The following is a 27,584-nucleotide window of genomic DNA, read 5'->3' as shown; positions in this document are numbered from 1 at the left end:
TCATATGTCCAATGATTTGGTTAATAGAGTCAAATTAATTATGCATTCTGAAATCAGAGCCTGTGGAAGTTGCTTCATAAGAAATAAGATGAAACATACATCATCCCCTTTCTGTTTATCCTATTTATATTCTTGCCACACTGTTTTTTTCTTCGTCCTTCCTTCAGCAGATTTGCATTGCTTATTAAGGTTCCGTTTCTGCTTTCTTTTCTCTCCCACGCTATCTAATGACAGAGTTACTTTATTCATGGCCATTTCCTTCATTCCCCAGCATGATTCAGAGTGACAGCAACTCCTGTGCTTTTTCATGATGAACTCAGAATGGAAAATTGACTGTGGAAAAGGCAATATTTGTTTATTGCAAACAAATATTCTGGAATGCAACCTAGAAATTGCTAAGCCAATAAACTGATCTACAGAATTTATTTTATATTTGCAAATATAAAATTGGATGTGACTGTTTTTTGTGTGTGTGTGTAACGGGTAAGAAGCTTTAGAGATTATTTCCAGAAATACTCATCATGTGCATTGTAAATCAAATAACCTGATGTATTTCACCTCATAGAAGTGGATTGGAAAGCATCCACATGCATGCACAGTAGGTGCAGATGTTTCATTCATTTGTTTTTATTAACACGGGGTACATGAGGCTGGAGAAAGATTTTGAGAGCGATAGAAATTAAAGACACCACAATTTATATTACTGACTGTATACTGTATATTGAAACTGTTCTGGAAATGGTGTCCTTCAAAAGCAAAATAAATATGACCTTTCTGGGACTCCATCGTATATAAATGTCATCCCATCACTGTCTGAAGATGTGAATAATTAAACCATTAGAATAGCACAATTAAGCTTTGACTTAAGCAATTTTTATTCAAAATAGTAGATTACTCGCCAAACACTGTCTCGGCTTTGCTGTGTCATTTCCTCCTGGACTTCTCATTTTCATTCCTCTCTGGTTGACTCTTCACATTGTTGCAAATCGTACAGGTTTAGAAAAGACATGGAATTATTAAATCCTGATATTCACCGAATGTGGCTTTTTGCACATTTTTGAATTCTTTATTACAGATTCAGGCTGGGCCAAGACATCAGGCCACCCAGTCAAGCGTGTTATTAAACAGTAATCAGTCTGACTGGAATCCGTTTTCATTCTACCAGGTTTCCACAGGAGCTGAGTGCCGGCAAGATCAGCGCTGAGATCATGTGGAGCCTATTTGCCCTGGATATGAAGTATGCAATGGAAGGTCAGTAATGCTGCTGGTCAGGCAAACGCTGCAGATAAATGGCATGAATTAATTGGTAAGGAATGATAGGGGTACACTAAATGAAAAGGAACACAACCTCTTCACTAAATTAGCACTTAGATCCATCAGGCTGTCTCTGTCCTCTGTAATTACAAATGTTATTATGAATGAAACATTGTCAGTAGTTTCTGTAAATGGTTTTCACAATAATATGTGGGAGGATTTTTACTGTGAATACCAACACATTTTGCAATATCATTCATTTGGCGCGCATGTGTTTCAGTGTTTGTGTATATTTACTTGTATGTGTGTAAAGTTTTATATGGTATGCAAATGGTTTCATTTTAATTTATATTCTAAATCCATAAGAGTGTAAAAACATCAATCCAGTGCAGGCATTTTGTCCATAATTTAAATAGAAACTATATCTTAAAGTCATTTTTAAGCATCTTACATTATTCAATAGTTTAGCATAATGCAAGTAAGTCTTTCTACCAAGACCGCAGGGGTTCACAGCGATAAAGCAATAAATACATGTCAGATCAGCTCTGCTTATAGGAAGACAGCTATGCCTCCACCTGTTTTATATTTCAGCCCCCACCCCCTGTATCCTTTGATCTCCTCCCAAAAGGCAACAGATGCATCCTGGTTGGAGGCTTCTGGTCTAAACACAGAGGATACCAGTGTGATCTGGAAAGCAAAAGCTACTTCATGCATCTGGGGCTGTGAAATGAATGGTAGTTTGTGGGTTAACTTCTCAATTGTTATCTGTTAAGCCCCGGCCCCACCCACCATCACACACACACACAGGAAGAAGAAAACATTTTGCACCCCCCCCCCCCCCCCCCCCGGCCCTCCTTTACAACTATAAATATTATAATCTGTCTATAAATTTCTTACAAGTACATCTCTGTATAACATTTCACCCCACTGTCTGAGAATCAGCCCTGTACCTGAAGTTTTCCAGTCAGGCATCAACAAATCAGGAGCTTTGTTACCCGGAAATCACACAATATGACAATATTAATGCAGGAAGCACGCATTGCTTAGATTTGCTATATTTTACTTGCTTTTCTGATGATCACATTCAGACTCTGAACAAAATGCATCTATTCTGTTGTGCTTGCATTTGCATTTCCATTGAGAGGAGAAGGCTGTGTCCCCTGGATAATATTTCATCTCACACATATCTCCCCATTCTAAGTTAACCCCGTGAGTGACCTCTGCAGTGAGATTAGACATGTCTTTGATACTTTGAGTGATGAAAGAAGCGAGGTAGAGGGAGTCATAAGTAACTGACTGAGGTCAGAATGCTCTTAAAACTGTGTGAATCAAAAGGCGGCGAAACACCTTATGAGCCTCTCTGTCATTCATCCTCTTTACTGCAGTACATACTTTCTTCAAAAGTCATCTTTAGTTGGCACGGCAACCAGGTGCCATGCGACATCACGTGACACTGCGAGCCGAGACGCAACCACGGCCACATAAGAGGCATAAAGATTCTGTGGTATAAAGGGGCTTTAAATGTGATGTCCTTCAGTGATATTCAGTTTATTATAAATGTGCCCATCCATCAGCCTTTACTGTGTCAACACTGATATGTGTGTGAGAAATGATGGATTCATTTTTCAATGGTGATATAATGAAGCGCAAGACAGCAAGAACCTCTGAAATATATGGACTGTTACTTTCATTATGATTCCATATGTATCATTTTAAAGTTTTTTGTATTCTTGTAAAATTAACTGTGAAAGATTGAAGCTCATAAGGAAAAACAAAGGCAGCAAGCAAGACTACCAGTGGCCTCTATCCTGCAATAAGCGACGATGTTCTTGTTATATATTTTCATATTCCATGATATAAAAAGAGAAGCTGTGACTGTGTGTGTGTGTGTGTGTGTATAACCAGAGTCAGGGGCCTGCAACCACCTACATTGTTACTGCCTGCTGTCAAAGCAGGTTTGTACAGCGTGTCTGTTTGTGTGTATGTCAGTGCCTCAGGAAATCATTGTGACAAAAGGAGGCAAGAATTATGGCTGCACTCATTCACATACACTCTATTTCTTGTTGAGCCTGAACTGTCTTCCTCTGCTCCACCACCTTTTGTCAATACATCACTGCCCAGCCACAGTGACATGTGCCAGGAGGAGGACATGGCTGTCCATGTCTTTCAGAGGAACGCTGTAAGATTTATTGCACATTTTTGCGGATCCTACTGTCTGCTTGCGATATAGGTTTTAATAGTTCGACGTGGGCCATTAGTTGAATGGAGAATTTGACAGCTCATGAACCATAGAACATTGCTCATTGTAAACCTCATAATGTGTTTTATAGAATAGATTGTAAAGCCATGAAAAAACAGATGGCACCAGCAGCAAAAACAGAAGTAGAATCTACTTCTGTTTTTCATTATGGCTTTACAATCTATTAAAATGTATTTTCCGAGTATGTGAATGTAGCGTATGTTTGATGCCAAAACTAATGCTAATGGCCATATTTAAGCTAGAGCTAGACACAAATGTGTGAAGCAAAAAAAATCTGCACGGTCTTTCTGCTATGGCAGGTCGACTCAAACTGAACCTACTCGGGTAGACTCCGCCTTCGTTTGCGTGTCTTCGGTTCACCTCGGCGCCACTTTGAAAATCTGTTCGACTTCCGAGCCATTTTAAAATCCATTTTTTGGTTGAAAACCGAATTGTTTGAAATCCAAGGTTCCATTGTAATTTGATATTTAAAAAAAAACTCATAGATAAGCCTGCTTACTCATATTGATATTATTAATAGGAAAGCATCGCGAAAGGCCACCAAAACATTCCGTGTGTATGCAAGCTCACATTTTCTAATTTGTACACAGATAAAACGAATGACAATGAGCTGGTAGATTGACTGGTTGAGTCCATGCTGCTGACTGTTATTCTCATTCGGATAAATGGAAGTAAGCCACAGTGACCTGTTTACAGAACTGGCGAGGTTGCTGACAGAGAGACTCTGAAGGCGGCGAGCGAGAATGTTTTGCTTTGTCTGTTGGAGTTCCTCTCTTTGAGTGTCTGTATGTCAATGAGTCTTTGCCTGGGCTTTCCTGCAGCCAATATTTTTTGCAGCCATTCATTTGTGTCCTGCAAGCAATGAAAAATGAATGAGAATAAAAGAGGAATCTTCATATCAATGTCTGTTTGTGTGTATTTGCATTACTTAATAGGTCTTTGATGCATCTTGCTTGGAGGCCCCTGGTGGCATTGTTGGTGCGGAAATGGATGTGGCTAATTTTAGAATCTCTATGAGAATCTCTGGATGTGTGAAAGGGAGAGAACGAAAGATAACAAAGAGAGGCAGGAGGGGAAGACAAATGGTGAGAGGATAAAATAAGACAGAGAAGAGGGATGAGAGTTTGAAGGAGTGACTCACACTCGCCATCACATGATTAACATACAAAAATTACAAGCACTAGATCAAATTATATTTGTGCACATTTATCAATTATCAAACCTGATTTATTATTGGTTCAGATTTTAATGTGATTTGTTTTCAGTGTTTGCTAACACACAAAATGATGATTTTTTTAAATCTAAAATGCATGAAGCTCATTTTTTTGTATTAAAGCAAATGTTGTTGAGGTTGCACCATTCCCTGTCACAATGGTAATAAAAGGCACAGGAATTATAGCCAGAATCCAGGAAAGTCATAACTTTGGTTCCAAAAGCCAATTCAAACAAGTAAACATGGTAAAATATAAGGAAAGAAAAACAAAGGAATGTTTTTGGTCACGTATAATCACTCTGTCTTCCTCCTGCCTTGGCCTATTAATTTAAGTCATCCTGTGTGTGCATCTCGTGATGTGTCATTTTAATGTGCTGATTTATGGTTTCTGTAAAATACTATGTGGGAAGCTTTTCTTTCTCCAATTTATTCCATCCAAAATAGTAAATATTTGTATTGATGAAAAGCTTGTTTCTTTTCCTGTTATCGTTCAGGATAGAATATTTTTTTTAACGGAAATAATAAAAAAACAACACTTATTGGCAAATATAGCAGAGATGAAGGGAGAACGTTAACAATATATGATGTCTATTTTGTGTGTAATAGAGGTCAAGTCAACATCTCTTAGGTATTTTAACATTGACGTGGTTTTGCAGTTTAAAACCCAATAAAGTTGTGGATCCACAATGACTGAGTGACATAAATACCATTCCGGGGTTAATATCAATAAGTTACAGATTAATAGCAACACAAGCAACTAAGAAGGAACAATTTATTTATTTTATATGAAGATGATAAAATCCAATTCTTCTTCCAGAGCAGTCATACAGTATATTCTTCACATGCGTTGTACAGCGTCTAAAAAGCTGTGGTCTCTAAAGCATGTCATTGAAGAGCCACTGCTCCTGCAGCCCATTGCTCATCTGGTCTGTTAGAACAACTGCACTGCATATAATATTTTAATTGAAGTTGAATTAATGCACCTTTTCCAAGGAAGTTTATTTCCATACAAAAAAAACCTCAGAGTTGAAGGTTTAACAGTCTCTATTCTATTTTTCTTTTTTTTGCGGTATCCAGCAGAGTCCTGCACACTAAGTCCTGATCTCTGTGCCACAACCTTCAGCATATGCCTTTTATGTCCATTGAGTTCATGATGCTCTAAGTGAGTTGTGCAGGTGGTGCATTTCAAATGCATTTGTAGCAATTTGGTCAGTCTTCTCAAAAAGGATAATCTTTTGATCTACAAGGTTTTATCCAAACTTTCCCCACTGTTGGACATTCCGCTGTGGGTTCAAATGTACAATTGCAATCCTTTGGCATTTCTTAATACACCGGTCAAGTAGATTGTCTCACCTGATGACATTTGATATCTTATTTTACTTTTGTTTTGTTTTTAAATATGAAAATACATTTATTTATTGAGCATAAAAGGTATACTTGCACTGGTGATTCACCACACTGAACCAGAGTGTCCTAATGCATTATACCATATATCGCTCTGTAAGCTCTGATGTCCTTGCAGGGTTTGACACAACTGGGTCAGAAGCCAAGGCAAAGGAATTATGTCACTTACTGGCCTTTTTCTACCATTCCAGTCTTCAAGCTGCTTGTCTCTAGAAAACCTGTGAACCACATGCTTCTTTAGATATATTACCTGGATAAAAATTGCAGGATGCAACTGCTGTGGTGTGCCGCAGCAGTTCATAATAGCCATGGCATATACAGCAATGATCTGGGCTTCCTTGCAGGCAGTCCAACTGATGATGTGGTTGGTCTGCCTAATACTCATTATTTGTTATCTGGTGTCGTTTTGACTTTCTTGAATGAATCTGTATTCAATTCATCTTCTATGATATCTGCGAGTATCTTCCATGTTGCTGAAAGGCATCCTGCTGGATGGTCTCTTGTGTGGATTACCTGTCATTCAGACTGCCCCTATTGTAGCTCAGTGCTTCGAGACTCATATATGTGATGCGTTGCTGGATGTGTGCCTTTGTTATGTTGAAGGTCTGCTGCTATATCTACATCCCAAAGAGCAGGCTGCTCTCTGAACTGCTATCCAAACTAGCATATATTTCAATGCAGAATATTTACCATTGCTGTCCTGAAGTAAAACTCCATCAATTACATTATTTTAGTATTTAGTAAATGTTTGGCAAATGGCGATGTGATTTTGTGTAGGAATTGGGATACTTTGGTATTGGTTCAAAAATCAGTTTTCCCATGCTGATCTAACAAAATCAATTAAAATGTGAGAATTACATCATGTCACATGCCTGAAAATAAAAGGAGGCAGGATAATAAAGTTAATGTTCTCTGGTGAGAAAAGTAAGGCAAGGCCAATGCTTTGAAGATGATACGGACAGCTTGGTCAACAGTTAGCAAAACCTGAAAAAAAACACTGGTTTTTACCTGTTCCATGCATCATTTTGTTAAGAAATTATAGATGAAGCACTATTACTCACTAGGAATAAACTTTCAGCACCAATACCACCAGCAAGCTCAACAAAAGTTAAAAGACATGTAGCTCTATAATTGGTGTTAATTGGGACAGTACAGATGCAGCATATAAGAGGATAATCATCAAATACAAATAGTTCATGTAGTAAGTGGCATAAGCCGCCACAGTCGCAGTTTGTTAAATTTTTTTGACAAGCCATGCGACATCATAAACAGGCCTGATTTGCATGAACAGCATGAATAAATATGACTTGACTTACCTTCCAGAATGATAGATTGATTATTGAAAATGATGTGACATATCACCCTCGCAAAATAATTACTGTCATGGGAGCGAAGTTCTTTAGCAATGATGAATTCAGCAAATTAAATTGCTTCGGAACGCAAATGTCTGTCAACACCAACATCTAAAAGGAATAAAGCAGCAGGGCTTTCCCCCCCCCCACTATTCTTTAAAAGGTATTCTCTATTCAAACAATCTCACTGGACCCACTGAGTGGAAAATGTGTGTAAAGTAGGGCATTCCATCATTGCATGAACCTTGTGACTCTTAAACTGAAAAGCTTTGGAAGATGAACCCTTTTAAAGAATATATCGAACCTTTGTATACTGACATATTTTTGGCTTCATACCAAATACTCTGATGCTCGAAAGAAAAATGGCTAACCAATCTATTCAGTAAATAACAACAGTTACACATAAAGTCCTTTGCGTAAAATACATCTGCCATTAGCCATTGATAATGGTGTATACGACCCCATAGTCTGCCAAGACATGCAGTAGAGCTATAAACGTCTAGGAAAGGCTTCATGTCTTCAGAACCTTAACCTTCATGTCATTATCCAGAAGTCATTTAAATTTTTAGGCAGGATATTCTAACTCGCATATGAAACATTGATGACATCCAATAGATGTTTTATCAATTTCATGTAAGCCCTGTTGGATAACAATGATTGTATCAGCTCATGTTAATCATGGATACCCCCCAGCATCAACAAGTAGAAACAGGTATACACACATTAAAAACACAAATAGATACACACACACACACACCATTCAAACACAAATAGATACAGCAGCAAGCTGGTAGGTGAGATAAGTGCAGCATAAACAAAACAGCTGCTGACCTTTACTTTTCTGTCTCCCAACTGACCTCCAATGACTTCATTTACTATGGGTGAGTGTGATATTGGGGGAATGTGGGTGTATAGTCAAAGCTCAGAGCAGGAGTTTGACAAACTGTAATTGTGTGTGTGTCCACCCTATATATGTGTGTAGACTGCCTTCCAGTACAGAGCATAGAGTTGCAGAATATGCAGCTCTTCTTGGGTTTCTCCTTGAGTTAAACCTTGACTCAATTTTCACTATTAAAGGGGACATGTTTACACTATGGTGATTTTGAATCTGCCACAAATTCAAGATGCTACATTTTATGTCTTAAGACATTTTAGAATATTTGAAGTCAATCCTAATTCATGCTCATAACGACCTGTTCTTATCATTTAAGGATCACATTTTTTGATGTGCAGGTTAAAAAATTGAAGCACGTTGTTTATTCTACAATATAAGGAGAAACATTCCATTGTGCATATGTTAATTTTGGAAAAGTAAATATTTTCCAATGTAGGCGGCAGACATTGCACTAATCATTATCTTAAGCACTGAGGGTTTTATCAGGATTAAGGAATGACAGTCAGGGTGCAATGTGGGGATTTAAATATGTCTTTGAAGTGAATGTATGCATCTCAGTGTACAATGTTTTAGAACTTGTGTATTAATTTCTGATTTACCATTTGCAACTTCTTTAAAATGTGAAGGCCCTGCTTCTTTTGGCCTTTGTAACATTTAGCATGGTGTGCCCTGCTATTCCCAAATTGAAGGAGAGTATACAGCATTTGCTAGTTGGTCGTTGCAGTCAACAATGCTTTGTTGTGCGAACACCATCTTGTTATTGAAAGGAAAGGCTTATGGGCTTAAAGCATTTAGGTTAGGTTCATGGGAAGCTCATTGACATGGTTCATTGATCTCAATATTTGCTGTTGCTAGCAAATGGGATGTGTGGCTTCCAGGTCCGAAGTCAGACAACCACCACCTTCCACATTGCTTCTCACCACAGTCATTATCAACCACAAGAATATCTTGCCAGGAAACAAAAGCCATTAAAACATTTCTACTGCCCATCAATGCTGACATGTTTGGCTGCACTAGCGGTACAGAAGGTGTTTGAAATGATTCGGGTTTTGCCACGAAGACGTGGAACAAAGTACGGTTATCTGCAAAATATGTTGCTAAAACGTAGCACCAAAGGTAGCTTTACCACAAATTTGTTTCACAACCTGAAATGCAATCCACTTCCGGTTTGAAATAAAAGGTTCACTGAACTTAACATGATTATTTTTTCCCCACTTTTTGCATGTGAATTTCCAATCCAACAGAAGGGTATTCTTCAATCATTATATTAATCTCATTTTATGCATCAAGGGGTTGATTTTAACATTTACTGTATATAGTGATTTGGAGGAGAAATCAGAATATCGATATATATATTGTGTATCGCGATAAAGCCTAAAAATATTGAGATGTTGGTTTTATCGTGCAGCCCTACTGCCTTCTATCATAAACATAGTCCCTGAAACCACAGAAGGTGCTGTACCTCTAACACCATAGTGCAGCCTGGCAACAGTGCTAACATTGCACCACTGTGTTGCCCCAGCTTTACTACATTTTCTGCTAATTAGCAATGACACCAGCTCACTAAATAGTTGTAGTAATATACACTTCACCTGACAAGTTATACTGTACATAGTCAGCATGCTGACATTTAATGAATATTTTAGCATCACTGTAACAACATTTATCCTCACAAATCTACTAGTATGGCTTGTAGAATATTAAAAAGGAGAAAATATTGCAGTGATAGTTTCCCTCGTTTATTTTTATGACTGCCATCGCACTCATGATTTCCAAAACGACCACAATTATTTTCTGTTTCCTCTCCCTCCTTTTAATTGCTATTGTTTCATATACAGGAATTCAGCAAAGACAATTTAGTTTGGACAGTACTACCAGTATAGGTGTTGTTCTTTCTCCCATGGCCTTTTCTTTCTATCCATATGTCAGTCCTCAGTCCTTCTCACATACCATCTCCATTAGTATCCTCCTGGGAAGCCCCTGGAAATATTTGGAATTGTCTAGAATTAAATGCACTGAATGACTCAGCAGCCTTTGTTGTATACAATTACTCAAGGACTTTCAAAAGGGAGCTGGACTCATTTTTATTTACTTATTCTTTTGTAGTTCAAGGCTGCAGGTAATTTAGCCTGTTAAGATAATAACAACCCGTTCCACCCAGGCCTTTTTATTATTATGACAGTGTATTAATACATTTTATATTCTGTTCATTTGTATTAATTTTTTTGTACATTGTAAAATAAAAATGTGATGTTGTCTTGCTGCTCTAACATGTAATGTGCTGTGCCTGAATTATCTGTAGGAGTTAAAATATCTGTTTAGGAATTGGATATCCTGTATATGATAACAATCATGTTTTAATCTGAATTACAGAGCATGAAAAACACCGTCTATGCAAAAGTACTGAATACATGAATCTGCACTTCAAAGTCAAATGGTTCCATAATGAATACGTCCGTGATCTGCCAGCCTTCAAAGATGCTTCACCTGAGTATTCCCTGTAAGTGCTCTCCAGTGTAAAATATTTTGTAAAAACAATTATCTCAGTGATACATAAACCACAGGAAGAAATGTTCTGCAATGGTGTCATGGCCCAGTCTGTTTCTGGTTTACATAATCTAAACTGTCAGTTTATTCCCACTAGCCTTTAAACAGGTTGAACATAAACTGTTCTGAATGACATATTTATAGCCTCAAAGCATGTTTCCTTTTTTTTTTTTTTTACATTTCCTGTTTTGTGCATAACTGTTTAAAAACAGGGATATATTCACATGCAGGGAGAACAGGGCCGTCTCCCACTCTGCCGGTCTATCACAGGAATAACTCACCCTCCCCCTTCACCAAAACTGTCAGACAATCATGATCTCTCGCAGGATTGATTCATCCAGAGGCATACACATCATACAAATGTACACTTAAACATGCACAGTCTTTCTGTCCCCCGCCATGTCCGCATTATGTGTTGAGCTTCAGCGCCTATAACAGAGTAGTAAGTGTCTGTTGCTTTGAGGACAACATCAAGCAATCTTTTAAACTTTTAAATGGCAAAGTGCAGCGAAGAGCAGAATTGTTATTCCACTAAGAAATATACTTCTTTATCCAACTCATCCATCCAACTTGTCCCGGCTGCTCCTGTCTTCTGTCTGAGCCTTTCAGCTTCATTTGTCCACAATTCAAATCTGATATCAATGTCTGCGTAAACTGCAGGCTTGGCCAAAACCGAATTGGAATCCGTTTGGTATTTTCAGGATAGGCCTACCTATTTAAGAGGAACAATTCAGTTTGCATTGATCTTTCCTGAATAAAGTGGTTCCCCTAAAACATTTTGATGGATCAATAACCTTGGGTGGAATTGCTCTTATATAGTATTTCCGACACTTCTGGTGCTAAAAATAGATCTGATGGGCCACAATGAAATAGATACAAACTATTCTGCATTCACTCCTTCAATAATAGGATAATTTTGTTTTTTAGGTGGTTTGAGCCATTTGTCATCCAGTGGCTCGATGAGAATGAGGATGTGGCCATGGATTTCCTCAATGGAGCGCTGGAAAGGGACAAAAAAGATGGAGTGAGTATATGTGAAGAATTCAATGCTATCTGTAATTACTCAATGTTTATTTTATTTTACAATTATCAGCTTTCTTATTCAAACCTGTTAAGATTATATTGTTCATTTACTAATTTTGCTAAAGACATCACCAATTAATAGGAATCAAATTCCAGTTAGACATTTTTGAATAACCAGGAAACAAGCTTGAATGGAAAACAGGTTGTACCTTAAAGGTGATAAAGTCATATTATACAGTCAGTAAATGTTAATGGCCAATACATGAAACATTTTTACAGACAGATGTTGAATTCAAGTGTAATCTGAATGCAGAAACATGACAAATGCAGACACGTTCATACAAGACACCAAATGAAGAGTAGGATTAAAAAGAATATTAGAGAGAAGTTTAGAAGCCTGGACGGTTCTGTTGTTTTTATTTCTTTTAAATTGTCATCCATCTGTCAATTATGACTCCCACCCGGCTGTCACTTTCCACACTCACGTGTTTCTCTGCCTGTCTCTTTCTTGCAACAGTTTCAGCAAAATTCAGAACACGCCCTCTTTTCCTGTTCGGTTGTGGATGTGTTCACGCAACTAAACCAGAGCTTTGAAATTATCAAGAAGCTGGAGTGTCCAAACCCACATGCCCTGGCTCACTTCATGTGCCGCTTTGCAAAGGTCAGGCTCTTTGGAAAGACCCCACAGCCAACCCTAAATACTGATTTTGGGTGTACTAATTCACAATTAGAGTTTGCCATTGAAATATGTATTCTGTTTATTTCTCTTCTTATTAGGTTTTCACTTCATGTTGTCAGCAAATCCGAGAAATTCGGTAATATAGAACACAAAGAAAACTGCAATGATAAAACTGACTCTCTCTTTACCTGCAGACTATCAACAAGGTTTTGCTGCAGTATGCTGCAATCATATCCAAGGACTTTCCTTTGTATTTGAGCAAGGAAAATGTGGTAAGTTCCCACTCAGTCTGAAAATCATTATACCAAAGGTTACATTTGTTCAAATGCATTCATGTTAAACTTTTCAAGGCTCTCTCAGCGCTTTGCATTCAGATCATTGGCAAACATTTAAATAGCAGAAGTTTGTTCAGTGCTAGGACCTGTAATGCAATCAAAAGTGTCCATTAATCATCTCTCAGTGCAGAGCTGATAGTCGCTGGGAATTCTAGAGCTCTCTCTCCATGGTTTAATGTCAAGAACTTTTAAATGCACATGCCTTTCAACTAGCCCAATAATCCTCTTCCTTATTTTCAATTGAGATTGGCAAGAAATTACAAGAAGGCAGATGTTTCTTTACTGTGACAACCTCATCAGGTTGACCAGAAACCATTAGAAATGCCTCTCCTGAAGACAGCTTTGTACAGACAGATGGTGAAAAGAAGCAAAATTTGAGCAGATGGAATTGCACAACAGCAAGATTATATTATTATACAGTTAGTATTCAGTTCTATCAACTCATAATTTTGAAATGTTTTTTTATCGCAGCAGAAGCAGAACATGTTTGACATCTAGGCATTGACCATATCACTCCCTGCACACGTTTTCATAGAGGTATTGGGGAGTGAAGCGTAAATTTACTGAACCCTGAGACTCGATCCTGGTGGATGCTGGAGAGATTGTGGGTCAGAAAGTGCAGGGAGGATTGCTGATGCACAGTAGCAGCAACCCTGACAGGCAGAGGTACAGATGGGAAGTTGTTGCATCTTAAATAGTCGACCAGATTGTGTTTTATGGAGATTGAAGAGGAGAAGAACGCCATGTGGCTGTTTCTGTGCAGAACCGCAGTTCAGATTGTTTACCGTAAAAGATTGGAATTAATACATTTCATGGCTTACATCCTACCCAGCCTCACCAGGAAAATGCAGTTTTTACATTTATGGGAAAATAAACAATATTAAAAAGGATAACAAAAGACAAATTAAACACCAATATGATTTTTTTGTAGGAGGAATGTTAATTTTGTGAATCCGCAGACATTTGACCCACTGGACCATGTATAGGTCAGAAAGCCTGTCTTTGCAAATATAGTAGGAGTATAAATACATTTTTGCTATTGCTAATATTTTACTTTTTTAATCCACATTTTTTATCTTTTATAAAACGTATTTTATAACTTTGTTATTTTTTGTCCAATTTTGTAAAATCTGACCACTCCTATGCAAATAACTTCATAAATCTCTCACTATGTGTTGCTGCATGGACACTTTTGGTTGCTTTGTAAATTTAGACATCTATCATCTCTCTCTCCATGCCGGATTAAGAGTTAAAATCTATTCATCATTGTGGGGTGATACATGCTTGTCTGCTGTTTTTTAGCAGGGTATATTATACAAGATATCTGACTCACTGAAAACTTTGAGGAATAATTTGCATCTCTATTACAAGCAGTGTGATTAATGGCTCATCTGTTAAACCTGCTCTGGAGTGGAGAATCGATAGTGTCTGACACATTCAGTGCAGACTCTCCTGCTCTTCCTCTGGTCTCATGTGCTGCGTCATCGCATGGATGATGTGTCGTGAGACCAAAACAGATGGTTTTTCACCATTTGTACCTGTTTAATATTCTTGCATTAACTAGTTTCAAGTTTAAAATCTGTTATATTCGGTAGCTGAGTGAAGAAGGACGAAGTTTAATGTAGCAGGTGTCACCTTTAAATATACATTTAATTAATTTATGTTCTTATCACAATTCTACTCGGTACAACGGTCTCCTTTTACTTTTACAGCCCTGCATCCTCCTCAACAACATTCAGCAGCTCCGTGTCCAGCTGGAGAAGATGTTTGAGTCCATGGGCGGCAAACAGGTCAAATACCAAACTATACTTTTCTATTATGTCTTATGTCTAATTTCGAGCCAGTTCACTTTCAGTAGAGATTTACGATCCTTATTTAAAATATAATGTTTGAATTATTCAACTTCTTTGCTGCATCCTTCTTCTTCCATCACCGGGAAGGTTAAAGGCCGTGAACACAATGGGCTGACGGGATTGTCTTGCTAAAGAACGCTTTCAGCAGCATTGATGTCAGTTAATGCGAAGACATCAACCTCCATCCTCAGCAGGCTGCTGTGAAATATATGCGAGTCATTATGTTGTAAATGATAGTTTCAGACATTTATTTGACGGGAAAGTGAATTGACCTCAACAGTGACATGCTGGAATCCCTCCCTCAGTTCTGTACTTCACCATCTCATAGACTAATCTCACATCTAATTACGATTACCAATGTCATCTTTTCAACTTTTACCTTCACCCGTAGCTCCTCAATGAATTTCTTTGGACTCTCTTATTACTCGGCCGCCTCAAATCCTCCTTGTGTGTCCTGTGTCTTGCCTTTTTGTAAATACTAAGCTAGAAGTAATCTGTGTGTTCGGTTTGAAGCACCATTGGATTTTCTTCCTGCCGACCTGTCGGTCTAACTTGAGAAGCAGCGGTGTTGGTTTCTCAAATCTTACAAGCACGTTCCTCTCGAGTATCTAACGCCTGTCTTGCCTTGCATTTTGTCTTCTGTCATTGTGTCTTCTGTTTCCCCTCGTATCCCTTCTGTGCTCTCTGTCTCCAGGAGGAGGGGGTTGTGTCCTTCTGTAAGGTGTGTGCAATAGGACTCCTCAACACCCCTTCCCACCATTGACTGAATGATCCTCAAATAAATCCTCCCTGCTACTCCCCCCCCCATGCTCCTATGCCTTTCACCCAACCCCCCACCCCTCAAACCCCTCTAGCAGCATGTGCCACAGAGCATACTGAATCTGAATTACCCATCATGCCACTGGGCAGGCTGCTCAAGCTCACCATCCCTTGTGCTCTGGGATAGTGGCTGAATCCAACCGATCCCATACTTATTTTTAGCTTGCTTTCTCGCTCTCTGTCATTCCTCTATCCATGGCTAATTTAGAAGAGCGATATTTATTTAATTGTATTGCTCCACCTCTGTCACCTAAAGTAAATAGCCAAGTCAGAGTATCACCAAGACTCCGGCTGTGGTTTTGATCATCTTTATCATTCCCCCAGGCTGCAGCCCCAAAATGCTTCACATGGGATTTTTCAGGATGTGTCCAATGAGCTTCTCAAACTTTTACAAATCTGTCCAGCTGCGCTCTCAGCTGAGGTTGGTCTATACATCCTCACCAATCAGCAAATCTCAACCTGGGTCACTCCCAGGCCATTATCATTATGTGATGGACGGCGACACCATGTGTCTTTACATCATCCCAGCATTTAAATTATTCATGGTCTCTGTTAATGAATGATCAGATTTAAGTTAAATAAATAATATCTATATCGTAACACTAAAGTTAAAGCAATGTTTTCTGAAAGAAAATGATGCCGCTTGAGTATATTTCAGGTGTAACTTTTGCATTAGTTTTTTTAATTTGCGCATTACAGAATATGTCCCCAACAACAATTAACAAATGCAGACAGATGCACAGCATTATACAAATATCACATAACATGCTTTTTCTTAGAACATTCCGAAACCTACATTTCAAACTGGCACTTAGTAATAATAATAATAATACATTTTATTTATATAGCGCTTTTCTAGACACTCAAAATTTACAGAAAGTACATAAGATAAAAACAGCAAAGCAATACAGACATTAAAATATGAACATGAAAATAAATGAGATAAAATATAAAAATTAAAATTAGACATTAAAAGCAAAGTTAAAAAACTTAGGGTCTGACTTTATTGCAAGTCATGTCTGAATTTCCTATTACATTGTACTGCAGATATTATATAGTCAGTGGATTTAAGGGGCTTGCCTTTTAGCAAAACTGGAGCGTCTCTTCTTCATCAAAGAAAAACTAAAAATATTGCACATGATTTTTCATAGTGAAACCAACTATTAGTATTTCCCCCTGCAGTGAACATTTTCCTCCTGAGCATAAATAGTCAGATGATTACACTGTCAGAATATCTGTTTTATAGCATGACTTGTAAAAGAGATGAGATGTTACACGGTTGAAGCTTCCAGGCAGCACACTGTCTCTGTTGTAATTTGTGTAGCATGCAGAGGACAAAAAGGTTCCCTTTCGAGAGACAAATAGATTGTTGCCTTTTTAGTGACACCATGTCTTTCGTCTCTGCAAAAAAAATAAAAAATCATTGTGGTGCTTGGAGGTGAGCACCCCATTTGCATTTAGAATGTCGCTTGGCACAGATGGCAGGCAGAATGAGTGGGAGGCCACCAGCGATGCCGGCTACTCCTCTGTACCTGTCAGTTCCCCTCAACAGCGGCATTTCTGTTGGGGCAGAGTTTTTAAGGTCTAGTCAATGCGGACTAGCATATTGGGTAAAATGATGTGGTAACTGTCTGCCTCCCACTAACAGCTGGATGCAGAAGCCAGCGAGCTGCTGAAGGAGCTGCAGAATAAACTCAACACAGTTCTGGATGAGCTCAGTGGAGTGTTTGGCTCCAGGTGAGTATTTTTGTATGTGTGGAATTATTGAGGTTCATTTGCCCATAAATTTATTTTTCTGTAATAGAAATTTTCCAAGACTGATTAGATAGAATTAGGTCTAATAGAACGAATCAGCATATCAGAAGTCCCCCGGCAGTCCAGTCTACAATATTCTAATAGGATTTTAAGATTTTTTATTTTTCATCACACAGTTTTAAACCTGTGATTGAGGACTGTGTGAAGCAGATGAACCAGGAGCTAGTTCAGATGAAAGGTTCAGCGAAAGGGAGCAACGCTGCCATGGACGCAGAGACGGTCCTCCGGCCTCTTATGGACCTTCTGGATAAAAAGTGGGTATTAGTGGGAAATCATGCAAGATGGTTGTCAAACTAGTTTAAAAAGAGCCATTCTCTGTAAACGTACTCTTACTGATGTGATGAATGGTGCCATAACTGTGGATGCTAGGATTGCTAAAGAGCTCCAAACAGACAGACAGTCCACGAAAATATAAATTATTCTTAAAAATCAACCTTTTTGGTTTGCTATACTCAGTCACAGGCAATCTCACTTTGTCACTCACGGTGATTGACGATCGGACAGCCTCAATGTCACATGTCAAATTTCATAAAGGGGCTTCAGGAGTTTTGTGAAGGCAGATCAAAACGCGGTGTGTAGAAAATGTAAATAATGAATATAGAATAAATATTAGATGTTTAGTTTCATGCATGCTGTAGCGCTATGGTGCCTAATCCTATTGATTAAAACTGATTTATCAAGAAAATATATATAGCTTTGCAATATATATTTGCAGCAGAGCTCCTCTGGCATGTAAACATATTTTAAACACAAAAAAAGAACCCGATAAACAAGCAGAACGCCAGGATATTACATTATACCCTCCCACTGCAGAGATAATGAGTAGGGGAGAAGAAGATCCAACACTTGTGTAGTTTGTGAATAGCACACTTTGCTATGTAGTCAGCCAAGTCATATTCTAAAGTGATTTCTACTTTCGAACATAACCACATGAAATAAACAGAAAATATTCCCCACTCCGCTCTGTATTTGCTGCCTCGTTCTCTTCCTCCTGACAGGAAACAAGGCCAACCTGTAACCCAGGCTTTGCTGAGAATAAAAGAGCATGTCTATCTGCTCCCTGATTTCTTGAAATAAAACATTCAGCTGGCTTTGGGAACGACTCCCAACCATTTGGTAATGTGACATTGAGGGCAATGGAGTATTACAGCGAATCCTCTTAATGATATGGAAATAGCAAATCCTTCGTCCTGCCTTGCCTCCTGATACCCTGCTAGCACAAAAGGATGAGATTAAAGAGTAAAGCTGCAGCATTATTCCAAGAATCAACAGTGGGATTTTTTTCTATAATAATTTTATTAATGATAATATCGTCAATTGGAGCCTTCAGTTACTTTGGCTTAGTTTCAGACTTCTAACTGTTGACCTGATTTATTTATTTTTTCCTTTCCAATTTGCAGCTTGATGCTGTTTGCCAAGATCTGTGAGAAAACTGTTCTGAAACGAGTCCTAAAAGAGCTATGGAAAATCGTACTAAACACAATTGAGAGGACAATTGTCCTGCCTCCACTGAATGACCAGAGTGTGAGTCTGATTAATTGTCTGTCTTTTTTCCCCTTTCCTGTCGCTTTCCATCACCCAGCTTCCCTTCCACCTCCCTCCTGTTCTCCATGTGTCTCTCCCTCTCATTTCCTCCATCTGTTCTTTCCCTTGTAGCACAAATCACTTTACAAGAGATTAAACAACATAGCGTTGCAAAATCTTCACACATAGAATTTTTTTTCATTGTGCTAATTCTTATATAAGGATCAGGAAGACATTTTTTGATCACAGGAGTACTCAATTTCTTTGTTTGTCACCAGTCGCATTTGCAGCTAAAGCACACACAGATATGTGTTCACCTTTATCCTCTTTATCTGTTGCTTTGCATGTTCGTATAATGGAACATACCTTTTTCCCTAACAGCAAGGAGCTCAGATGATCTTCAACGCAGCCAAGGACTTGGGACAGCTTTCCAAGCTGAAGGTACAGATGGCAGTTCTGGATGCATAAACTGAATAATGTCTGAACACTATAATGTTGGATTCCAAGGGGATCGCTCAATGTCAACGCACGCACTGTCATTTTTGTAAAAGGTTATTCCTACACCTCTACTGAGAGCCCTAATTATGATGAACATGGATTACAGCATGTGCAGTGCAAAAAGTAAATTTAGGATGTTATAGATTACACAGGTTTGTCATGGTCAATTATGGTTCGAACTCACTTCAGAGTCTACACTCTACGATATATAATTATTATACACTATATAATATATGTACTATAAAATTTTGCATTATTTTTTACAATTATACAGCACAACCCGACCGGTGTTGTAACTGCTAACTGCTATTGTAATTTGGATGGGTGGCGTAGTAGGTAGCGCTGTCGCCTCAGTAAGAATGTTCTGGGTCTTTTTTCAGATGTTTCAGGCTCAGAGAGGCCAGACGCATGACAATTATTTTCATGTGCCTTTTCATATAATATCTGCAGTAGAGGTTTTATTCTCATGATTTTAGTTCATTCTGAACCTCTTTTCTTACAACATCAATGCAATGGCTTCTATACCCAGAAAGGGAGATGCTTGGGAATTAATGCAATTTCATATATTGCAATTGCTTCCCAACTTTGAATAATTTAAAGTCAAATTGACCAAAAACATTTTCTTTTCATGATTAACATAGATTTTCAGAGTTGGTGCATGACGGCAAGGCTCAAATTTATCCAAGACTGTTGTTTAAAGTGGTTCTCTATTGTAAGATATTGTAATTCTTTTCATCTGAATGCGACTTTTTTACCAACTTTAGACTGCTTGACTTTATCTGCTATAACTCTAGGAGCATGTCATTCGAGAGGAAGCCAGAAGTCTGACTCCACGACAGTGTGCGGCCATGGACCTTGTTCTCCCAACCATCAAGGTGAGTTTTATGTTGATTATCCTGTCGGCTGTACAGCAAGAGTTGAAACCTGACCTTTCAGAAAGACAAGAGTGGCACATAAGGTATAGCAGAGATTTGCAAGTAAAATGAAATGGAAAGTTTGTAAATCAAGGACACTGTGAAATGGATTGCACTGGCTTCGATGCTGGTTGGTCGACCAGGTCACGAAGTGCTTTGCAAGCACTTTTCTGTGTCACAACATGCAATATATTGCAGGAACGGCAGAAGCTATATCTTCCAGGGCTGAAAATGTAAGTCCACACACAAGTACAAAAAGCTACAGGCCCTCAAATGGCTTACACCAACACACTTCATAGAGCCTGGTGTAACACAAGCATAGAGTTATGCATAATTAAGTGTATGGATGCTTTGGCATAAAGCGACCCATGAGCTGAGTGCAGGAGTTTCCTCAGCTTGTTCATGTAATTAAATCTGACCTGTTGGCCATGTTTGTCACATTGGTGAATTTATTTAGAAACATATAGGCAACAACTCCAGCAAAATAAACTTACTATACTACAATAATCTCTTACTCTGAAGATGCATGCTACAGTAAAAGACAAAGTTAGTATTTTTTTTGCACATTACACAGCTTGAACACAGTGCACAGATTTTGGCCAAGAGTACATTTAGTTACCTAGACTGAACTTTAAATCTCTGAGATAATGGGTAGGCTCATGGGTACGGTACATTCCCTACCATATATGGGCGTTCACATGAGGCAAAGCTGGCCTGCTGTCATTTTCAGATATTTTTATGAGGCACAACGTATTACTTTCTTTCAACTCCGAACTGAGTTAAGAAGGAGAAATTCAGCACTTTGTTTTCCTCCATATTCATCGTAGCTGTTAAAGATAATGTGATTTACTGTTAGTGGAATGCTTTTGATACAAGCAACCATTTCACACCTTTTTCATATGATCTGATATTGGTATTACACGCCGTTTACACAAACAGTATAAAGTAGTCGTTTGTGCAGATTTCATCAGCCCATCTTCACCCAAAGCAAAAGATGCAAACCGCACATAAGCTTCAAGGACAATGAAATGAAATGATGATTGAATTTGAAAAAAAAGGCCTGAAGAGATAGAATGTAGAATACTCTAAAATGTGTGATCAAAAATCCATTGCCCTTTTGAGTATTCTGCTAAAAGCAGAAAACAGACCAACAAACCAATCTGCATGATTGTTGTATAATTTACACATACCATTGTTTGATGGCAACTATTTCAACTCGGATTAAAACTAAAGAGTCACGATGTATTCTACAGAACCCCTCTCTTACTCCAGCAACGATTCAGTGTTGTTGAGAAGAGAGGGCCTACATTAGACCCTATCGTTGTTTAACTGCAACGCCTCCTTTCTTAGTCAGATCTGTCCGTGGTCACCCTCCATTAACCATCCAATCATGGGCTTCAGGGGTAAATGCGTGGTAATTACCGTAGTTAGAAAAGTAGCTATTACTGTTCTCTCCCGTCCCCTTTGTGTCTGCACTTTGTAAAATGCATACGTTCAATACTGTCCTTGGCTGCTTTTTCAGTTAACTGTAAGCAGGTCTTGGAAACACTTTGCCACTGTGTTCAACGATGCTCCAATGTTTCTTGGTAATTTGGACAATTAGAAATCTGAGCCGCTCTTTTATTTCATTAAATGCAGCAATACTTCCATGCTGGAGGAAACGGATTGAAGAAAACTTTCCTTGAAAAGAGCCCCGACATGAAGTCTCTCAAATATGCTCTCAGCCTTTACACTCAACCTACAGATGCCTTGATCAAGAAGTATATATGCACCCAAACCTCACAAGGTAAGGAGTTCAAACAGATGAACCTCAACCTCAACCTTTCATTGCAGGAAGTGGTACTGCTTGGACATTCAAATGCCAAAAACAATAAAGATGTTTCTGTGACTGGAAAACATGTCTCCAATGAATCGGTTCAGGCTAGAATAGAACTATGTGATGGAAAGAGACACAACCAAGTCAGAATAATTTAAGGTTTTTATAATGTGGTTAGAAAGTTTGTGAAAAGAAACCTTTTTAAAGCTAGTTAAAGTTAAAACTACAAGATTTACAGTGAAGTGGATCTTTCTTTTACGTTGTCTCAGTCATTTGTCTCTATATGGAACAAGCTCTTTCACTGGTGCTTTCTGTTAGAAGGCAGAAACAACTTCAGGTATCCAGTAGAATCCAGTCCAATGAAGTGTTGAAGCTTTGAGCTCCTGGTTGCCTCAGTGTGTTCAGCATTGTGGAACAGAACATTACAGAACCAGGCTGATGATGGGAGAACGCTATTGAGCCAGGAAGTCAGTGGACCCAACCGGTGATTAGGACTGGCAGCAATGCACAGAGTTTCAATATGTGCTATTCTGAGACATTTCTCCTCTTCACATCCCATCCCGTCCTTCCCCTTTTTGAGTTCACACTATGTTGTCACTCTCTGACTAAGGTAATGTAATGTGATGTCTATAAGTGGGACTAGTGAGGTGTTTGATGTGCATTAGGTCGGTAAACAGTGCGGGGATGCTTGATGTTGCACATTGGAGACTGATCCATTAATCACCAACCCCATGTGCTCTGCGCCAGCAACACATTTAGCCCACACACTAGTCTATTCCAGCTCAGTGGGCTCTCTGAAGACCACATGTGCCTTTTTGTCTGTTAGAGTCACTGAGAGGAGGAAGATGATTTCCGCTTCAGTGGAAATCTAATACTAAAACAAACATATTGCTTCACACAGCAGGTTTTCTGTCACCTTCCACTTTTAATGAAGTCTGCTGTTAATTTGCCCTTGGTGTGGATTAAAGGCAACGCCATAGTCTTTTCAAAGCAAAGCAAATCAAGTAGAATAAAGTCACTGGAATAATCTAAAACTCTACAATCATGAATGCATTGCCTTATCTGCTGCTTTTTCCTCACTATATCCGCTGAACTTTCTCGCTGCACCATTTTTTTTATGGACTTCAGCCTTCCCTCATCTTATCCTTATACACCATTCATCACATTCACACACTGGTCTCACACTGACACCCCATCTGCTGTGTGAATACCTGTTTGTTTATTTCATTAAGGCACAAATCAACTAACTTTCTCTGACACAAACATGTAGACTCTTTCTTGCTGATGGCTGCGGCTTTCGCTCTGCTAATTTTTTAGTGGTTCAGGACTTAATTCTCCAGCATCAATTTGTTGTGTCCTCCCCTCCCCAACCTCTCAGGGCATCATTAGAATAAATCAGAGGCTCGTTTATTCATTACCAGCTGTAATGGGCACTGCATGTTTGTCATTTATTGATTTGATATTGGATCAACATGCCCCTTCATCAACCAGACTGTTTCTTTCCTCCCAGTGTTCAACAAATGTTTTTTTTTTTTTTTTACCAGACTTGGTGAAACACAAGACATTATTTAGGGGCACTCATAATAGGTAGGACCATGTGTGATGCAAAAGCGAGTCTCATGGTGAGCAATCAGTTTGTCATGTTTCCCAGCGACTACATGTCCCTCTGTGATTGAAACTGTAATACTGATGCACATGCCCAAAAGGATAGTTCGTCTTTTACACGTGCTTTTGTTACACGTGCTCTATTGTCCTCTGTACCTCCTCTCTGATTTTTTGTTGTTGTTTTTTTAAGTGAGTTTTTCAATCCATCAGTTTCTTCCATGGCCTTCAATCCAAACAGATTAGTTCACATCTCGTCTTTTCCCCTTGTTCTCTGCTGGCTACTAGAGTGTTAAAATCATGTCTTAGATTGAGTTTTTTTAAGCTTTCATATATGGATACAGTTTTGGGTAATTGACCTGCAGCCTCTCTTACTCTCCCTGGTTCCCTCAAGTGTCAGTCCTCCATTCTCTCTCATTTCCATTTGGCCTGACTCTAATTCTCCTGTTGTTGTTTTGGTACTTGTCCAGACCAGACATCCAATGGATCGGTGGGGGAGGTGTCGATGCAAGTGAATCTCATCTCTCATCCTGGCACTGGAGAGCACAAAGTCAGCGTGAAGGGTGAGGTTTTTCTTTACTCAGAATGCTCTTTTGACATTTCAATCCAAAAACGGATTAATACTCTTTGTCAGCTCCTGGTGTTGACTTCAATTGTCTGACTGTTAATTTCAACTGCATTTATTAATTAAAGTTTTGAATTTGCTTTGAAAAGAATTGCCACAACCACGTCTGGGGTTATACTGCAGTCTTTTTTGTCTATAGTTGCTGAGCATATGAAAACGTCTAACCCTCATGATTTATTTACCTGGATAGTCTGTATTTTTCATGGTGCCAAGATAAGTCCCTTGACTTTTCCTCGAGTCCCTTCAGCAGGTCAGCATTCACTGAGCAATTCGAGAAATCCAAATAGTTTTCTCCTTTCTGCAAATGCTTGAACTTTTAGTAAGGTTAAAAATACGATGAAATTCGAATTATTTTGTTGTTCTTTTTCTATCGCAAATACAAATTGTAAATGTATTCATCAAAATGGATTGGTGGATAACATTTTTATTATTACTTTCCTGACTTTTCATCGAGACATGTCTGTGTAGGTTCTCAGTTATCCAACAAACCTTCTTGATTTTATCTAGTGTCACAAATGGGTTGATCATTTGGGTGAAATGTTTCTTTGCCCAATGTATCCATTAACAGACAAAAACACACTCCAAAGTGGTACCAGATGCTCATATATATTTTACTCACTAAATAAAAAAGCGCCCCTAGGCTCACTGAAAGAATGGACTTATCATACACTGATGTGTTTGTTTGGCACAGGTCGAGGGATATGACTTCTTCAGATGGGAGAAAGGAAGCTATAGTGCAATTACCATTTAATGCTTTGTTTTGTGTTTATATTTTTTGCAAGTTGGAGAAAAATATACATAACAGCCATGACATCTGTTCTTCCTCCCGCGGTAACACCATATGCACTGCAGCTGGTAATCAGTTGTAATCAGCCAGCAGCAGTAACCTTACAATATGATTACCAGTTCCTATGGCAATTATATATTGATGTTTCTATTAAAGGGGACCCATTACAGCAGATTGAAGGGCTTTAGTGTCTTTGCAATTAGTTTTCCACATCATCTTTATTTATGCTGATTAACATTTTTATTTTTACACATTTTGCAAAATTACTTTTGGCAGCCACCAAAGAAGATAAGAAAAAAAGAAGCTTCTTCTCTGATGTGTCTATACATTAAAAAAGATTTCTGAATAAAATAATACAACCCAATGAAAATATTTTTTTATTTGGTTAATTGGCACTCACATCAAATTGCTTTCTTAATAAAGCTTCTGATAAGTTTAAACAGTTCAACAATTTTGGATAGTAAACAATTATTAGCCAGTTTTCTGCAAGAATAAGACACAAACATTTTGAAATGTAAAAATAATAATAATGTTTTGTGTTTTTTTTCCCCGGCATTTCTCAGTGGTCGCAGTGAACAACCTCATCTGGCAAACCAACGCTATGTTCCGGCCATTTGTAGAGGTCAATGCCCTCGGGCCACACCTTGCTGATAAAAAACGCAAATTCAGCACCAAGACCAAGAATAACAATTGGTCACCAAAGTACAATGAAACATTCCAATAGTGAGTATTCCTGCTTTGAGATGGTGTTCTAAAACAAATATATTATTAACAGCATGTTACCACCCTGCATATTGCTTATATGCTGTATGCATCATATTAATGTACATCTTGTATACTGCTGTTTCTTAGAATTAGTATTCAATGCACACCACATGTAAGCCTTTAGCGTCTTACAGTACCACAGCAATAATACTTTGAAGTAACAGGGCTTCCAACTGTTCTCAGTAGTGAATACAATGCAATTGCTTCAGCTGCACTTCTACCTCCTCCACTGGAACAGTTCAAAGAGGGCAAGTGATTCCTATACACTCTATACACTCTTCAATTCAGTCTATGGGCTGTCATTCCTTCAGCCAAGTCAAGAAAGTAACAGAAGGTTGTATTAGATTTGCAACACCAATGACTATCTAGGTCTAGGCCCTGTGCTGGATACATACGGTCAGTTTTATTTTGTGCAAAGTTAGAAAAGGCAAATTTTTTAATAGAAGCAATAATTTCACTTGTAAAACATGACTGAATTGTCCAAACACAGCTTTAGATCCGGAATAATATAGAATGTCACTCAGTTCTCTTCCTGAGTGACTTATTATATTCAGCTGTGAACAAAGCTGAATGTCAACATACAAAGACAATTATTTTGCATACATGTTCAAGGCTTTCATATTAATAATAATAATAATACATTTTATTTATATAGCGCTTTTCTGAAAACTCAGACGCTTTATTATATATATATATATATATTATACTTTGGGTGTTTCAAGAGTTGTTACAATTACAAATATGAAAGTGAAACTTACAGACCGTATCAGAATTATTTGTATGACCCTTCAGATTTAATCATGACATTTTCTGAATACTGAGGTACTGCAGTAATATAAAGCAAAACATCTCAATTGCTTTTTGATCATGTGAACATATCTGAACATTCCTGATCTTTCTGTGACATTTCTCCTAGTGTTCTGAGTAACGAACATGGTCCAGAGGCCTATGAGCTGCACGTCTCAGTAAAGGACTACTGCTTTGCCCGCGAGGATCGTATCATCGGCATGACGGTCATCCAGCTCCGAGAGCTGGCAGACAAGGGCAGCTGCTCCGCCTGCTACCCCCTGATGAAGAGTATCTCCATGGATGAAACTGGCCTCACCATCATGAGGATACTCTCTCAAAGGACCAACGATGAGGTGGCCAAAGAGTTTGTGCGTCTCAAGACGGATACACGCTCAGCAGAGGAAGTGTCGTAATGTGGACCAAAAATGCAGTGTTAAGAGTTGTGTTGTCTTAAATGGAAAAATGGCAAAACGAAAAGAGACAAGGCAGTAGAAATTTTCTGGACAGAAGCCTGGTAATGAGATTGTCCCAAAAGCCCAAATGTGGCAAGGCAGCAAGATAGAGGAGGGAAGGAGGGGGGGAGAGAGGGTTGTGTTTGTTTGTTTGTTTTTGTGCATGTGTGTAAAACATATGTTGGAATGTTCATTTTAAAACTACAGTATGTAAAAGTGTTTACCTACCGTATGCTTACTATTAAGTACTATATTCTAAAAGTTATGTTCATGAGACATGAAATACATTTTGTACAACATTTAGTCTTTTTGGACAGAGCTTTGTTCCAATAAAGTGCCAAACCAGTATAAAAAAAAGAACAG

The 27,584-nt window shown here is 38.5% G+C and overlaps 1 protein-coding gene across 1 annotated transcript in view; it reads left to right on the top strand.

Annotated features, from left to right (window-relative positions):
- Nucleotides 1-27,182, top strand: part of LOC137914705 (protein unc-13 homolog C) — a 64,848-nt gene extending 37,666 nt beyond the window's left edge. The window contains exons 18-33 of the mRNA XM_068758203.1: nucleotides 1,166-1,251; nucleotides 10,752-10,878; nucleotides 11,853-11,949; nucleotides 12,466-12,609; nucleotides 12,822-12,899; nucleotides 14,675-14,752; nucleotides 15,510-15,536; nucleotides 17,283-17,371; nucleotides 17,566-17,703; nucleotides 18,850-18,973; nucleotides 19,355-19,414; nucleotides 20,266-20,346; nucleotides 22,024-22,171; nucleotides 24,274-24,366; nucleotides 25,779-25,938; nucleotides 26,897-27,182. Of these exons, the coding sequence (XP_068614304.1) occupies nucleotides 1,166-1,251; nucleotides 10,752-10,878; nucleotides 11,853-11,949; nucleotides 12,466-12,609; nucleotides 12,822-12,899; nucleotides 14,675-14,752; nucleotides 15,510-15,536; nucleotides 17,283-17,371; nucleotides 17,566-17,703; nucleotides 18,850-18,973; nucleotides 19,355-19,414; nucleotides 20,266-20,346; nucleotides 22,024-22,171; nucleotides 24,274-24,366; nucleotides 25,779-25,938; nucleotides 26,897-27,182 (1,816 nt within the window). The remainder of the gene's footprint in view (nucleotides 1-1,165; nucleotides 1,252-10,751; nucleotides 10,879-11,852; nucleotides 11,950-12,465; nucleotides 12,610-12,821; nucleotides 12,900-14,674; nucleotides 14,753-15,509; nucleotides 15,537-17,282; nucleotides 17,372-17,565; nucleotides 17,704-18,849; nucleotides 18,974-19,354; nucleotides 19,415-20,265; nucleotides 20,347-22,023; nucleotides 22,172-24,273; nucleotides 24,367-25,778; nucleotides 25,939-26,896) is intronic.
- Nucleotides 27,183-27,584: the final 402 nt, after the last annotated feature.

This window comes from Brachionichthys hirsutus, unplaced genomic scaffold (assembly GCF_040956055.1).
Source record: "Brachionichthys hirsutus isolate HB-005 unplaced genomic scaffold, CSIRO-AGI_Bhir_v1 contig_190, whole genome shotgun sequence".
Classification (NCBI taxonomy): Eukaryota; Metazoa; Chordata; class Actinopteri; order Lophiiformes; family Brachionichthyidae; genus Brachionichthys; species Brachionichthys hirsutus.
Note: the sequence above shows the minus strand (reverse complement) of the source record. Positions and strands in the feature narration are given on the sequence as shown.